Source organism: Poromitra crassiceps (genome assembly GCF_964638095.1).
Source record: "Poromitra crassiceps genome assembly, chromosome: 16".
Classification (NCBI taxonomy): domain Eukaryota; kingdom Metazoa; phylum Chordata; class Actinopteri; order Beryciformes; family Melamphaidae; genus Poromitra; species Poromitra crassiceps.
Genome location: NC_139645.1, coordinates 2,952,905 through 2,968,522, shown reverse-complemented (window position 1 = coordinate 2,968,522; position 15,618 = coordinate 2,952,905). Strand labels below are relative to the sequence as shown.

Here is a 15,618-nt window from a genome sequence, read left to right as displayed (position 1 = left end):
CCTGTTCAACTATAGACATTCATCACAGAACACTGAGTGTGTTTTCAAGTGTGACTTCTAGATTTTAAATGATCTCAGATGCTGACTGGCATCCACTACATTACTACAGCATGTCCAGCAAGAACACCAGGAGACAATGTACAGTGTCTCAAAGTACAGTCTTCTTTTTCCGTTACAACTAGGCCTATTGTTATATGTGGTTCTAATCTACAGAAAGAAAACCAGAAATAAAATACAAGATTGGATTTAAATTGGTGTTATCATATACAGATGCAAATGAATTGGCATAGCATCATAAATTAACTCTTATTACAGAGAGTATTGCAATTTATATGACTTACATTTACTGGAGCCGCCCGCACAGAGACTCTGAATGTAGAAGTGACGAAGCAAATGGAACAAGCACACTTCTTCTTTTTCTTCTTCTACTTCTTCTTTTAGGTTTTATGGCGGTTGGCATCCATGTGTTGCATTACACCACCTACTGTTACATTACACCACCTACTGTTACATTACACCACCTACTGTTACACGTTTCACATGAACAGCTTCACATTTCATTTTCAATAATACAATGTCAATATAATTACAATCTGGGAACCCCAGAGTCTATTTTTATTTGAAAAATAGACTCTGGGACAGCTCTACCGTTTTTCCCAGCTTCCTGTACAGAGCTCCTCTCCTGCCACCGCCACTTCCTTTTCCGCGTCCGTGCTCCACTGTTTACAGTCTGAATAGCAACTTGCGCCGCGACTTTCCAGGAATTTTCCACTGTTGTTGTAAGACGAGTTGACGTCTTCTGTGCAGTGTGTTTATGCGTTAACGTTATTAGTGAACAGTGTTGGGGGTAAAGTAATATATTACATGTAATATATTACTTTGAGCAGTAACTCAGTAATATAACTTATTACTTATAGGATTTCAGTAATATTATACCAGTTACTTTGTCAAGTAACTCAAGTTACAAATTGAGTTAAAAAAAATTAAATCAAAGCACATATTTAAATAAAGATATAATCATTTCCTAATCAAACTGTGTGTTTTTATGCAAATAACCACTATAGATGACAATAACAAAGGAAAATAATAACATTCTAACATAACATTATTTTTCAGGATGGTTCCGGGGCAGCGATGTCATTCTGCTGCTGCTGTTGTTTTGGTAAAAGTAATGCAAAAGTAGTGTAATAAGTAACGAGTTACTCTACACAGACAGTAATATTGTAAAGTAACGTATTACTTTCAAATGAAAGAAACTAGTAATATGTAGTATATTACCTTTTGAAAGTAACTTGCCCAACACTGTTAGTGAGTAGCCGAAACCAGAGCCGTGTATGAAACGGACGCGGAAAAGAAAAGCGGAAGTGACGGAAAAGCCACCGTCACTTCCTTTTCCGCGTCCATTTTGCGGCCTCGTGCCTACGACCGAATCACAGCCGTGACGATATTAGCCAACAACAGCACTCCCTCTCAAGTGATATTGCTTAAAAAGAGTATGAACTGTGAAGAGTGTGTGTACACACTATATATGTGTGTCAAATGTAATCATGTAGTGGTTGTGTGTCTCAGGTTGTATATCTCTGCTGGGGATGGAGGGCGGGGCAATCGTGGAGTCCCAGATTTCGTCCTCCTCTGTGCACTATAGCATTATGGGTATTCAGCGCTGGGGCCCGGAGTTGGCTCGGCTCAACAACCAAGGCATCGTCAACGCCTGGACCTCCGCCGCCCACGACAGGAACCCCTGGATCGAGGTGAGCCCAACACACCAGCTGTTCGTTGTACAGCTGTTCAATGACAATAAAGAGATTTGATTTGATTTGATTTGATGGAGAGGGTGAGATCAACTGACATGATGTATTGTCATGCTCATGACGTGAGTCTGGGCCGAGGTGTGAATGAGCTGTAGTAGCTGTGTGGCTGTGGTGTTGAGGCCGACTAACAGGATTCACTCTCGTCACGTCAGATCGACGTGCAGAAGAAGATGCGTCTGACGGGCATCATCACGCAGGGCGCCAGCCGCCTGGGCACCGCCGAGTACATCAAGGCCTTCAAGGTGGCAACCAGCTTCGATGGAAAGAGCTACAGCACTTACAGAGTGGACGGCCAGCGGAGAGACAAGGTTAGAGGGGTCACCATGTTTCAAACACACCCCAAGAGTGGAAGTATTATAATACAGTATTATTATAATTTAGGGATGTCACAATATATCGTCCCACGATATATATATATATACTCTATATATTATATCTGTCTTTTTTGAAGGAAAAGACGTAGCCGGCACTACTTTCCAAACATGGCCGCCGACCTCTTTTCCTTCCAAAAAGACAGATTATGTGCATTTTGGATTAATACTTCATCGTGTGGTGAGTACCCGAAGCACAACATGTATTTTGGCGCCATGAGATGTGTGTTTTGGCAGATCTTTAACAGCTGTACCATTAGCCTCCATTCTATGGCGATACTAACTAACTTCTAAGCTCACTGTAAACTGCGCGGACAGTGCCGGTAAGGCGTGGTGTATCTTGGTTATGTGGGGGGGGATGTGGCAAATGAAGAACTAAACTAAACTCTCGAAAAAGTGGAGTATCCCTTTAACTGGGCTTAGTGTTTACCACAGCAGCAGCTTGTGCAGATCTTAGACTGTAGAGAGCGCCACCTTCTGACGTATCTCATGTCTGTCGTCGTCTGCTCCAGGTTTTCGAGGGCAACACAGATAACGACAGCACCAAGACCAACATGTTTGACCCTCCCGTCGTGGCCCAGTACATCCGGATCATCCCTGTGGTTTGCCGCAAGGCCTGCACCCTGCGCATGGAGTTAGTGGGCTGTGAACTCAATGGTAAACGCACAGAAAACATCCAGCACAGACTAGAAAGCACATACTCCTTTAACCTTACCTTTAACCCATTGATACCTGATGCAGCATTTGCGTGTAGTATATCCCTCATTTGCAGTGTTGGGCAAGTTACTTTCAAAATGTAATATACTACATATTACTAGTTACTTTCATTTGAAAAGTAATACGTTACTTTACAATATTACTGTCTGTGTAGAGTAACTTGTTACTTATTACACTACTTTTGCATTACTTTCACCAACATAACTGCAGTAGCAGAATGACATCGCCGCCCCGGAACCATCCCCAAAACTTTTTCCCCACAGTCTTGAAGTCAGTGTAAACCGTCCAAAATTCTAAATGTTATTCTTTTCCTTTGTTATTGTCATCTATAGTGGTTATTTGCATAAAAACACACAATTTGATTAGGAAATGATTGTATCCTTATTTAAATATGTGCTTTGATAAAACAAATGTAACCAAATTTGTAACTTGTGTTACCTGACAAAGTAACTGGTATAATATTACTGAAATCCTATTGTAATAAGTTATATTACTGAGTTACTGCTAAAAGTAATATATTACATGTAATATATTACTTTTGTAATTAGTTACCCCCAACACTGCTCATTTGTGTGCGTATCCCGCGGTCTTAAAGGGATACACACACAATTGCTGCATCATGTATCAATGCGTTAAAGTCCTGGAGCGAGGTCAGAAACTTGTGGTGAGATTTTATTCTCAGCCTTAATAAAGACCAAATGAACTAGTATTTAAAAGGTATAACAATGATTTATTTATTTATTACAGAAACAAAATCGAACCGCATCCAGGTTCAGTTACCCTCCCCCTCTGTAGTAAAGCAACTGACCCCGGAATGAGGTCGTTCACAGCTTATATAGATTCAGACAGGAAGTTGTGTTAGTAAACAGTGTCCTGCAGTTACAGCGCCCTCTTGGCTGAGGAGGAGGTATAACAACTACATTATATACTCTATTTCTATATAAATATATAAATCTCTCCACAAACTGTAGTTGAAAGATAATGGTGGATGGGATTGTATTAAAGGAACACTCCGCCGATTTTCAACCAGCTTTGTATCATTAGAACATCAGTAGTATATCAGAAAACTGTAAACTGTTTTGAAGTCTGTCATTTAATTTGACAGTTATTGAGTGTTAAAGTGTGGACCAGTGACATCACTGGTCCACACTAACTCAAATTAATAACTCATTAACTCAAATCAACTCTCAATAACTGTCAAACTATTCATCATTCATCTAGTTTGACAGTTATTGAGAGTTGATTTGAGTGAATGAGTTATTAATTTGAGTTAGTGTGGACCAGTGATGTCACTGGTCCACACTTTAACACTCAATAACTGTCAAATTAAATGACAGACTTCAAAACAGTTTACAGTTTTCTGATATACTACTGATGTTCTAATGATACAAAGCTGGTTGAAAATCCTTTAATTTATCTTAGCCATTTAATTAGACAGATTCCTAGATGATCAACAAGGCCGATCCCGTTACAGCCCGGGGTCGTAACTGGTTTCCGAGACGTTATTCAAATCCCTGAATTGGGTCAGAGTAGGAGAAGTTTGTTTTGTTGAACTTTCCCACTCTTTCCTTTTTATTGTGTTGATTTCGACTCGCTGTGGTTTGTGCTGACAGTCAAAAGGGTCTATTTCAGCTGCATAACATCGAGCTGTGGTGAGGCCACGTAGAAAATGGACTGTATAAACAGCCTTCAGTGAGCAGCTCAATAAAAACAGTCGTTTCAGGCACACGCACACAAACACACTACAGTGCGCGCACACACACACACACACACACACACACACACACACACACACTCACACACACACACACACACACATACACAAATTTGTGTTTTGCCACCTGCTTTCTATTGCCCTTCGTCTTCTATAAACAAAACTGTACACAACGTATAGAAAAACACCAGTCTTCTTTGGTATTATGCACACACACTGCATCAGGGTAGGAAATTAAGCGGGGGCTCGGGGGGCAAAATGCCCCTAAGAAATCTAGAATTGCCCTTGGAACTGGGGTGACGGGGGCTTTTAAATGCCCCCATAAAATAAAGAGTTGAATACTTTCTGTATTTTAACATTATTCTGTATTTGCAAAGCGTGACTCGAAGATGGCCAGTGAGGCTTCCGTACAAACCCCGCCCCTCCTCCTACTAGCGTTATTGACCTCAGTGACAGGCAGGTCAAGCTAGCTGGCCAGCTAGTTCACTCAATCAGACAATCAACAGTGTTGTTGAGAGAGGAAATGGAGATCTTAAACTGTGATTGTTTATGAACTTTTAGAAATAAAATATGCTTGGATCAGAGTCATTGATTGGTCTGTCATGCTACATAGGTGCAACTAAAGTATTTAGCAATATTTGATCAAATTGCCTTGGAGATTATCCAAAATGCCCCCGAAATATATTTCACGGGGGTAAAAATAGCCCTTGTTTAAAAAAGTTAATTTCCTGTGAACTGCATACATAGATATGTATTTTACTGCATGCATCCTTCGCCTCCCTACTCTGTGAACCTTTTTCTATTCCTACTTGGACGTGGGTGGGTGTAAAAAAACAACCGTTTTAACCAATCAGATGATTTCTTGCATGATTTCTTCATTATCTTCCAATGGTTTGTGAAGTATGATTGGTTCTCTTCTTCGGGTGTGATCATTGGCTCTTCATCTGTGCTCTTCCCCGGCTTGGCTCGCCTCTCTGTCCTTCTCTCGGCCTTTTGATCCACAGTGTATTCAAACACGGCAGGTTGCTCTGAGCCAATGGGGATGAAGTCCCGCCTCATCTCTGACGAGCAGCTGTCCGCCTCCGGCTCTTTCCGCACCTGGGGCATCGACACCTTCACCTGGCACCCGCAGTACGCCCGGCTGGACAAGCAGGGGAAGACCAACGCCTGGTCCGCCGCCACCAACAACCGAACCGAGTGGCTCCAGGTTAGGGAATCCTCCGCGGGGGCAAATGACTATTATTAATTATTAATTATTATTTTTAATAGCTTATTATTAATAGCAATGATACTCAAAATATCTGACGTGTGATTTTCTAGGTGGATCTTGAGAAGACGAAGCGCCTCACAGGCATCATCACCCAGGGGGCCAAAGACTTCGGGGTGCTGCAGTTTGTGTCCATGTTTAAAGTCGCTTACAGCAACGATGGACAGGCCTGGAGCGTGGTGAAGGAGCAGGACACCGGAAATGATAAGGTCAGACAAATGATAAGGTCAGATGAATGTGGATCCCTAAAATAGCAGGTTTACGGAAAAAACTACTGGGCCGATTTTCATGAAACTTGGTGGGAGGGTGTCGGAAGAATTGAGGTAAAGCGCACAACTCCTTGTAAGAAAAACAGACCGGGTGCCTGGATAATGGATAACAATGAAAAAGGAGAGCCGGCACTCACGGTAGGCTAATTGAAAAACAGCCTTTTATTGGGCAGTGAAAAAATTGGACGTTTCGGCTTCAAGCCTTTGTTGCGCCTTGTATGCCCTCTCCTCTCAAGCGGGTGGGGAAATAGAATTTTCAATTCCACCCTCCATCTTTATTTTTGTATTTGCTCCAAGTTAAATGTTTTATGGTCCCTCACGATTCAGTTGGTTCCAGCCTTAAAACTCGCTATATAAGGATTTTTCGAAATGTCTATGGAGAAAATGAATGGGAAACTCACTTCCGGGGCAAGAGACGTCACGTGACTGTTCAGCTCCATTGTCTTCCTCTTTCCTCTCTCTTTAAGTTGTCATTCTCATAACTAAGCATAGCAAGACTTTTTTTTCCTGTGTCCTTTTTGAGAGAAAATCAGCTCCTCTTTGTGAAATGTCTGGACTCAGACCATTCAATCAACTGGAAAGCAATCTTTGATCTTTTTATTGAGCACTGAGCCGGCAGGCCCTCGAACCAACGAACGAACGGTGCCGCCCGGGGCTCGTTCAGAGCGCTCTGAGCGGCTGGGTGGGGCTTGGTCAGAGCGGCTGGGTGGGGCTCAGTCTGAGTGGCTTGGTGGGGCTCAGGTTGTCAGGACCCGGCACTGCTCAGCTGGATATACAGTCTCTGGTGACAGTCAGTCCACATGACATCTGGGGGAGGCTTTTATCCAACATTTTCTTTTGTTTTCTTTTGTTTTTTTGCTTTTATCCAAAGTGCGTTACAGCACCATGAGCTGCTTTAGCATGGATGGGCCCAGTGGGAGCCGAGGCTATGCTGGCATGTTTTACCCACTGACTACCTCCTTATCACCTATAGCAGTTTCCTCTTCAAGGAATCTTTGCTCTTAGCAAAACTCTACTAAATACTCTGACATAACATGCACTTAATAAAATACATCTTCCCCGTTAAATAATTATTCTAGGGGGCATCCTGGTAGGTGAGTGGTCTAAGGCGCGTACCATGTAATCATGACGTTCCGGGTTTAAATCCGGCCTGGGACCTTTGTCATTCCCCTCTCTCTCTCTCTCTCTCTCTCTCTCTCTCTCTCTCTCTCTCCTAATCTCTCCTGTCTCTCTCTAATTCTATATTTCTGATTTTATTCCCAGGTTTTCCAAGGCAACATTGACAACAACACTCATAAGAAGAACGTGTTTGAGCCGTCGTTCTACGCCCGCTTTGTGCGCGTGGTGCCGTGGGAGTGGCACGAGCGCATCACCCTGCGCCTGGAGCTGCTGGGCTGCGATGAGTAGAGGCCGCTCAGTCCGGTCTGGGGACAGAAGCGTCTTAGCCTTCTGCAGCACCAGGACAAAGGACTTGAATGTCTGCAGTGCACCTGGGTTGCGTTTCGTTCTCCATTCATTTCTCTGGATAAGATCATTTAGGCTGAATAGCTGGGATTATAGGACTTGTAGCACCTTTTTGACATTTTATGAGTTGATGTTAATTCCATTGCTATGACAGGAAGTTGCAGTTTTAGCTCACCGAGAGCTTAGCATCTTAGCTTAATCCATGCTTTGGATTTCAGTAGCTCTTCTTTGAGAATGGCTTTTGCTCCAAGCACATAATTAATAACCATGTAATTTATTTGCTTCATCTAATAATTCATAATTTAACATTAACGGAGCGCAAACTAGCAGAATGAAGCAGGGCCTGTGCAATATGTATTTTGGGTATTCAGATATCCAAATAGCCACGTGTGTGGGGGGGGGGGGGGACACGTTCAAATTTGAATTACATTCCTCTGCATAAATCATATGCATCAAGTGACGGAATGACAGATATGAAAATGCAAACTGTATGTATATTCTGCATGATGTTGTAATGTTTTGCACTTGGTATATCTACAAAAAAATACACATTTTAGCAGATTTGTATTCATTCTTAGGCATCATTTCATTCTTATTTAATCATTTTTATTCCAAATGTGAAATATTTAGAGAGAAATTGTGTAGAAAATAACTGTGGTTTTACATTCTTTTTTTTATTCGTCGTTGGTCTTGAACTGAGATCATTTATTAAAAGTTGGAAAAGAAAAGTATGTATTCAATCAATTCACATGAATTCAGTTATATTTGTCAAACATTATACATGACATAATGGAAGGAACTACAAATTCATTCCATTAGCCTACTGTATGTCACTGGTACATGTTTATTATTGGGCATAGGGGTAATTCATGTATCATTCAGATGCAGATATCCAAGGAAACAAATCATCTTAAAACATGTTAACATATCAATCAAACTTATATGAGAAGAAATGCGTGACTTCATTTGGTCAAAACAAGATTGAACTCTTCTTTCCACAACATCTCCTGAAAGACCAATGAATCAAAAGCTTTCTGAAGATACATCATGATCTTCTCTACTGGTCTGTTCCCATCCTTTGCTTGAAGACGTGAGCACAAAATCGTTTGAACCACTCAGAGGAGATGTGAGTTGCCCCTGCTGCCGTACTAGATGTTCTCCTGGGCCTGCTGTTTTACGAGACTAATTACACCCTCTTAGCCCCTCATCTCCCTGCTATGCACATCGCCCTGGTATGTTTGGCCCCTGGCAACCGCTTTCATCTCCACGAAATGAATGCACTGAAGGATGGAGTCTTTTCTAACACATCTGTCATCACTGTGTGAGCGTGTGTGTGTTAGCCTACAGTATATGACTTTATAGTGTATTTTATGTTCTCCACAGCATAGCAGCAATGAATAATAATAATAATAATGTCTCCAGAAGAACACGGTGCCAGCTGGTTTCAAAGAGTCAAGGAGCGATGTGAAGAAGTCATATGCCTCCCCCAACAGCTGCTGGCCAACGTGAGCTCATGTGTTATGGTTGGTCATGTTGTGATAGAAGATAAGGATTCCGCTAATGACACTGGTGGGAACTGGGAACAGGCTCCAAACAACTTGCTGGGAGTGTTAGGGCAGTCAGTTCACTTTGGAGTTTTAAACTGTTGGTTTAATTGTTTTTGCAGTAGCCTAGAGCAGTAACATTTTAGCACCACTTTGGTAGCCCACATAAAACATATTACCCTATAGCCTAAACAGAATGAACAGAAGTAATTCATCTGGTCAGACAGTTCAATAAAGAGTAAACTTAACTGTCTCCCAAAGAATGTTTATCCAATTTCATTACTATTTGATCTTTTACAACCACGTGAACCATATTTCAGTCTTCTTTAGAAAAAAGAAATGTGTCCATATCCGTTTGTATCATTTGTAGTTTATATTGAATACAAAGTAGCATGATTTGGGATCTCCATGATTACATTTGGAGAAGATCTATATAAAGCTCCACTTGGTTAAAGGAAAAATAAACTTAGGACACTGATACAGACAGGAATGGACCTCCTTATCTGCATCACTGTTTTCCAAAGGCCCCCTGAGTTTTCCCCCCTCCCATACCAAGAAAAACACAACCTTAATATAATGTCCAACCAGTTTCAACATGTTAGTTGCTGGAACTTTAAATTAGGCTATCATTATCATACAATAAACTGACTAGAAATGGACTTGTTTAGTGTGATATGTTTGGCATAGTTTTCTAACCTGTCTAGCGCACCTCACATTCAACCCATTAGGGTAATTGATGTTTTTGCGCCTTTCGCCAGAAGACATCAGAGTGCACATCAGAGGCTTTGCGTCATCTCTTCTCTGCAGACCTCTGACGTGCGCATCTTTCGGCTCGGCTCTTCAACACCAAGGACTTTCGAGGATCGAGTTAAACGAGAGCAGCAGACTAGCCCGTGTGTCTTGTGGTAAGTGGACAATAACGCAGAATTAGGTGTGGTTTATCTTGAAGTATTTGTGCTCATTAACCATGTAGCCTACAGTCTGTCTAAGCCTTTTTAGATTTCGTTTTGGGCACCAAAAAAAACTTGTTTTTTGTCCGATTTCTTCCCCTCCTCACCTGGCGCTCATGCAGGTGAGCTTTGACTACAGGGTTATAAACTGTTTTAGGCTATTTAGATGTAGCTAGTCTAGCCTACTGTTTTAGCGCTGCAGGCAGGACTACAAATAGGCTACATATAAAGTTAAAAATTAGCTTTGCGAACTTGATAGAAAAGGGGTAGGTCGAAAACTGTAATGCAATGCAACCGGCGATTATAGCCTAATTTTGTTTTTAAAATGGCATGATTGAAATCAATAATTCAAATCAACTTTGTTCAGTTTTTTTTTTACCAATTTAGCAAAATGATGCGCAAAACTATTCATCGATTGCAAAGTTGTCGAAGAAGCACTGCATTTAGGATACTTTCCATAGAAGTTGGGGGAACTAAGCATGGTGTCATACTGCCCTCCGCTGGCTCTTTGTTGTTACAACATGTAGTGATCAAATGTTAATTGATTGGAAATTATAACGGAAATGGGAAAAAGTCAAATTTGAGGAAGATCATTAATTTCCTGTTCTGTTGTGATTTTATGTAGGCCTACCAACGATCACATCTGTCTCCACAGACCTGAGGACTGTGCGTAAAGGATCCGAGCTTCAGAAACCAACATGTTTCCTTACCTCCACCATGTGCTGCTGATGGGGCTTCAGCTGCTTCTCTCCTGCTGGACTCAGGCTGCTCCTGCAGACCCCAACCACTTTTTCTACAAAGATTTCCTCCATGAAAATGGCAACACTGAGCGTATGTATAGCCTACTCAGGCGGTAGGCTACAATTAAAACGTTATGTCGACCAGGTGTATTTTACTTGGAATTTGTATTTTCTTAGCTCAAATTTGGATCTTTTTCAATGCCTCCATATTCTGAAATTCTGACCCAAACTCTTTATTTCTCCCAGTCCATTTTAACGGTGTGAAGCTGTATGTGGAGTCAGCTGGGCCGTCTGTGTTTGCGGTTCGTGGGGGGAATGCCTCGCTGTCCTGCAGGTACTGGTACGAGCCTGAGCCCAGCTCCCAGAGGAAGGCCCGGGTCAAATGGTCCTGGCTGCCTGCTGTCGGCGGACAGGAGACTGACGTACTGGTGGCTGTTGGGTCCCGCAGTCGAAGCTTCGGGGACTTCAGGTGATTGAAAAGCCAATGTTTTCTGTTAGTGATGCCTATATGCAGTGGTTCTGTTAGTGATGCCTATATGCAGTGGTTCTGTTAGTGATGCCTATATGCAGTGGTTCTCAAATTTCTTCACATGAGGGACCCCTAAACTGCCAAAAATTAGACCACGGACCCCCACTTCATAGGATTTTGTCCTACGGTCCCCCATATGATAATAAGATTGATGCTTTAGATGTTTTATTACAGAAAGTGTATAAAACCCATGACCAAAATAGTCATTGTGTTACTTATGAATGGAATTATAGCGAAAATAACCCCCTTTTGGCTGGGGACCCCCTGGAACCCCCTCAAGGACCCCTGGGGGTCCCCGGACCCCCATTTGAGAACCACTGGCCTATAGGACGAATCAGCGCGACATCGCAACAACAAAAAATACTTCCGGGTGCTACTGCAGCAGAAACTAATATGAAATAATGGCTATTGTTCATGCTTTCATCATAACTGTTACACGCATGAATTCAGCACCCTTCAGTTGCTCACTTGATAAAGAAGGAAAAGTACCTGATACCATTTAGGGTTAGGGTCTAATCCAGGCCTACAGCTTGTTTGTGTCTAACAGAAAGTGAAAAGAAAGTTGACCTGCTGTCTGTCTGTGTCTGTCTGTCTGTCTGTCTGTCTGTCTGTCTGTCTGTCTGTCTGTCTGTCTGTCTGTCTGTCTGTCTGCCTGACTGTCTGTCTGTCTGTCTGTCTGTCTGTCTGTCTGTCTGTCTGTCTGCCTGCCTGACTGTCTGTCTGTCTGTCTGTCTGTCTGTCTGTCTGTCTGTCTGTCTGCCTGCCTGACTGTCTGTCTGTCTGTCTGTCTGTCTGTCGGTCAGGAGCCGTGTGCGTCTCAGGCAGGACTTCCCAGGAGATGCTACACTTGTCATGACTGAGCTCCAGCTGAACGATACAGGACATTACCGCTGTGAGGTCGTAGACGGACTCGAGGACAAGAGCACTTTAGTTGATTTGGAATTACGGGGTAGGCCATTCTATTCATATTTATGCATTTTGGAAATAAGTTATGTCACGTTCACCTCTTCCTGTTTCAAAAATATACAACTGATGTAGGCCACATATTTACCATCAAGACTTAAGATCTTTTTGTTTGTTTTTTTACAAATTATTCTCACTGCAATTGCCTCTTATTGTCTGGCATTGATACTGTTCATCCTGTACAGTAGGATTTTATTTATTTTTGTCAATCTCTACAGTTTTGGGAGGTAACGATGAAAGAAGCATTAGTGACAGTAGTCACACACAGAAGTAGTAGGCTACTAGCAATTGTAGTGGAGTAGTAGTACGCTAGTAGTAGAAATGTAGTAGATAATAGATAATAAACGTAGTTATCTCATTGATTCCTCCTCTCAGGAGTGGTGTTTCCCTACCAGCCTCCTCATGGTCGATACCACCTGAGCCTCCAGGAGGCGCAGCGGGCCTGTGAGCAGCAGGACTCCACGCTGGCCACGTTCGAGCAGCTCTTCCAGGCCTGGGAGGAGGGGCTGAACTGGTGCAACGCGGGCTGGCTGGCCGACGGGACGGTCCAGTACCCCATCACCCAGCCCAGGGTGCCCTGCGGGGGGCACGGGCTCGCCCCGGGGGTCCGCAGCTACGGCAGACGCCACCAGCGCCTCCATCGCTACGACGCCTTCTGCTTCTCCTCCTCACTCCGAGGTGAGATGGCCTTTGAGTTTGGTTTTAAAATGACATATTTCTTTGAAAAGAAACTGAGACGTGCACTTACAAATGCATACAGACGGTCTGTGTGGGAACGCACACAAAATGTCAAACCCCCCATATATCTCAATGGGCTGAGTCACCAAAGGACAGTGCTGTGGCTCTACACTACAGGATTTGGGATTCTAGAGCAGGTACATACAGGGCTGTATTACTGAACGGGCATACCGGGCACTCGCCCAGGGGCTTGAGAGCTCAGGGGGCCCATGAGCTAGAGTCTCTTCGCAGACCGCCGCAGGCGGCCTGCGAAGAGACTCTAACTGATGGGGCCCCTGAGCTCACTTTGCAGCTGAGACTCTAGCTTATGGGCCCCTGAGCTCACTTCGCAGCTGAGACTCTAGCTTATGGGCCCCTGAGCTCACTTCGCAGCTGATACTCTAGCTTATGGGCCCCTGAGCTCACTTCGCAGCTGATACTCTAGCTTATGGGCCCCCTGAGCTCACTTCGCAGGCGGCCTGTGAAGAGACTCTAGCTCAGGGGTGCCCAAATTCTTTCCCATGAAGGGCCAAAACTCAATCTGGGTGGAGGACCGAGGGCCAAAAATAAACGTTGTGGAATTACATTAAAATGTATTGTGTTTTATAGAAAATTAACATTCTAAATCTAAAATAACATCTCAATATAATAATCTACTTTTTATACTTTTTAATTGTAATAATTTGCAATTGGTTATATATATTTAAAAAAAAACATCTGCATTTGTGGGGAGCTTAAACATTTAATCAGTAAACACCCAGTTAAAAACAGTTGTATTTTCCACCTTTGTAATCAAGAGAGAAATTTGACTTAATTCACAACTTGAAAAATCCTCAAGGTACTTTGAAAATCAGCTTTATTGTTCATCTTTTGTAAACAATTTGCCATGACAATTTGCAGGGATGCAATCTCAGGAGTGAACACAGTATATCTGCAGCCACATTCAGACACTGTTTCACAAAGTCATCACATGAAAAAGCTGTCCACCCTTTGCAATCAGTGCAGATATCTGATAACTTGCCCGAGTTGCATTCTGGATTAAAAAAAATCGGGGGGCAAAAAAAAAAAAAAAAAATTGCGCTGTGAGGGGGGGCCCGTGAGGGGGGCATGCCCAGGGGCCCGTGAAGTCATAATCCGTCTATGGGTACATACACGTCTGTTCAGATGTGCGTTTACTGTACTGCAGTGGTTGAATCACCGATCCCTGTCTGCCTGGGCTGGGCTAGCAGCTAAATGCTAACTATGCTGAATTGGGAGAACGGGAGGATTTACCCCACCCTGACCACGCCCCCAGCCAGCTACCCCAGGGTCTATGACGAGACATTGACTGTATCTATAGATTGACAGTCAAAATGGAAAAAAAAATATATATATAGCCTAGGCACTTTTTAAAGGATAGTAAGTCAACTTAACAAATAAAAACAGGTTAACAGACTGGATGCTCCATAAATTCAGATTTTATTTTAGAATATTCAATTTATGAACACTGAATAAAGCCATGCTAATCTCGAGACAATATATTATTTGCTGTACAGTGTAGAGAGTTATACACTTCGGTACTAAATCAACAACAACAAAAACCCTCCCACATGGGTTCCTGGGACCAAATCAACGAGTCTCATGGGGTGACTGTCTGAGGGTCTGTGATGTGAAGATGTGACTGCTGAATCTCTTAACAAAAACGTTGCTCCTCTGCAGGGAAAGTCTACTATCTTCAGCACCCGCTCAAGCTGAACCTGACCGAGGCTCGGGGCGCGTGCCGTGACGACGGCGCCGAGCTAGCCAAGGTGGGCCAGCTGTACGCCGCCTGGAAGCTGGCGGGCCTGGACCGCTGCGATGCCGGCTGGCTCGCTGACGGCAGCCTTCGCTACCCCATCGCCCGAGCCCGCAGGAACTGCGGCCCCTCGGAGCCAGGGGTGCGCAGCTTCGGCTTCCCTCCTCCCCAACACAAGCACGGAGTCTACTGCTATAAGACGCCCGATGAATTCATGTAGACCCTTCCCTGTCATTTTTGTCAGAAATGTGATGCAATGTCACTCATTCACACTCATACAGGGTGAACCCTTCTGTATGAGATGAATGGTTATTTGTGGCATTATAACTGTATTATAACCAGTGTTGGGGGTAACTCATTACAAAAGTAACATATTACATGTAATATATTACTTTTAGCAGTAACTCAGTAATATAACTTATTACTTATAGGATTTCAGTTATATTAATAGTTACTTTGTCAAGTAACTCAAGTTACAAATTAAGTGAATTTCTTTTTTTTCTTTTTTCAAAGCACATATTTAAATCATTTCCTAATCACACTGTGTGTTCTTATGCAAATAACCACTATAGATGACAATAACAAAGGAAAAGGATAACATTTAGAATTTTTGATTGTTCAAGACGGTTGAAATTATTTTTCGGGATGGTTCCGGGGCGGCGATGTCATTCTGCTACTGCTGTTATTACAGTTAAAGTAATGCAAAAGAGTTACTCTACACAGACAGTAATATTGTAAAGTAACTTATTACTTTCAAATGAAAGTAACTAGTTACATGTAGTATATTA

The 15,618-nt window shown here is 42.8% G+C and overlaps 2 protein-coding genes across 3 annotated transcripts in view; both read left to right on the top strand.

Moving 5' to 3' along the window:
* The window catches only part of LOC310791057 (lactadherin-like), a 26,103-nt gene extending 17,812 nt beyond the window's left edge, over positions 1–8,291 (top strand). The window contains exons 5-10 of one of the 2 annotated variants that reach the window (XM_083652773.1): positions 1,570–1,751; positions 1,964–2,119; positions 2,695–2,839; positions 5,636–5,820; positions 5,934–6,089; positions 7,413–8,291. In XM_083652773.1, the coding sequence (XP_083508899.1) occupies positions 1,570–1,751; positions 1,964–2,119; positions 2,695–2,839; positions 5,636–5,820; positions 5,934–6,089; positions 7,413–7,556 (968 nt within the window). In that variant the 3' untranslated portion in view covers positions 7,557–8,291. Of the gene's footprint in view, positions 1–1,569; positions 1,752–1,963; positions 2,120–2,694; positions 2,840–5,617; positions 5,821–5,933; positions 6,090–7,412 lie in introns of both variants that reach the window. The other variant, XM_083652772.1, reaches the window with a different exon arrangement.
* Positions 8,292–10,805: 2,514 nt separating this feature from the next.
* On the top strand, positions 10,806–15,050 carry LOC310791180 (hyaluronan and proteoglycan link protein 3-like; the record flags this gene model as incomplete). The annotated part of the gene is made up of 5 exons (XM_083652868.1): positions 10,806–10,938; positions 11,094–11,316; positions 12,180–12,325; positions 12,715–13,017; positions 14,755–15,050. 5 exons carry the CDS (start codon positions 10,806–10,808, stop codon positions 15,048–15,050), a joined length of 1,101 nt encoding a protein of 366 aa, XP_083508994.1.
* Between the last annotated feature and the right edge of the window lie 568 nt (positions 15,051–15,618).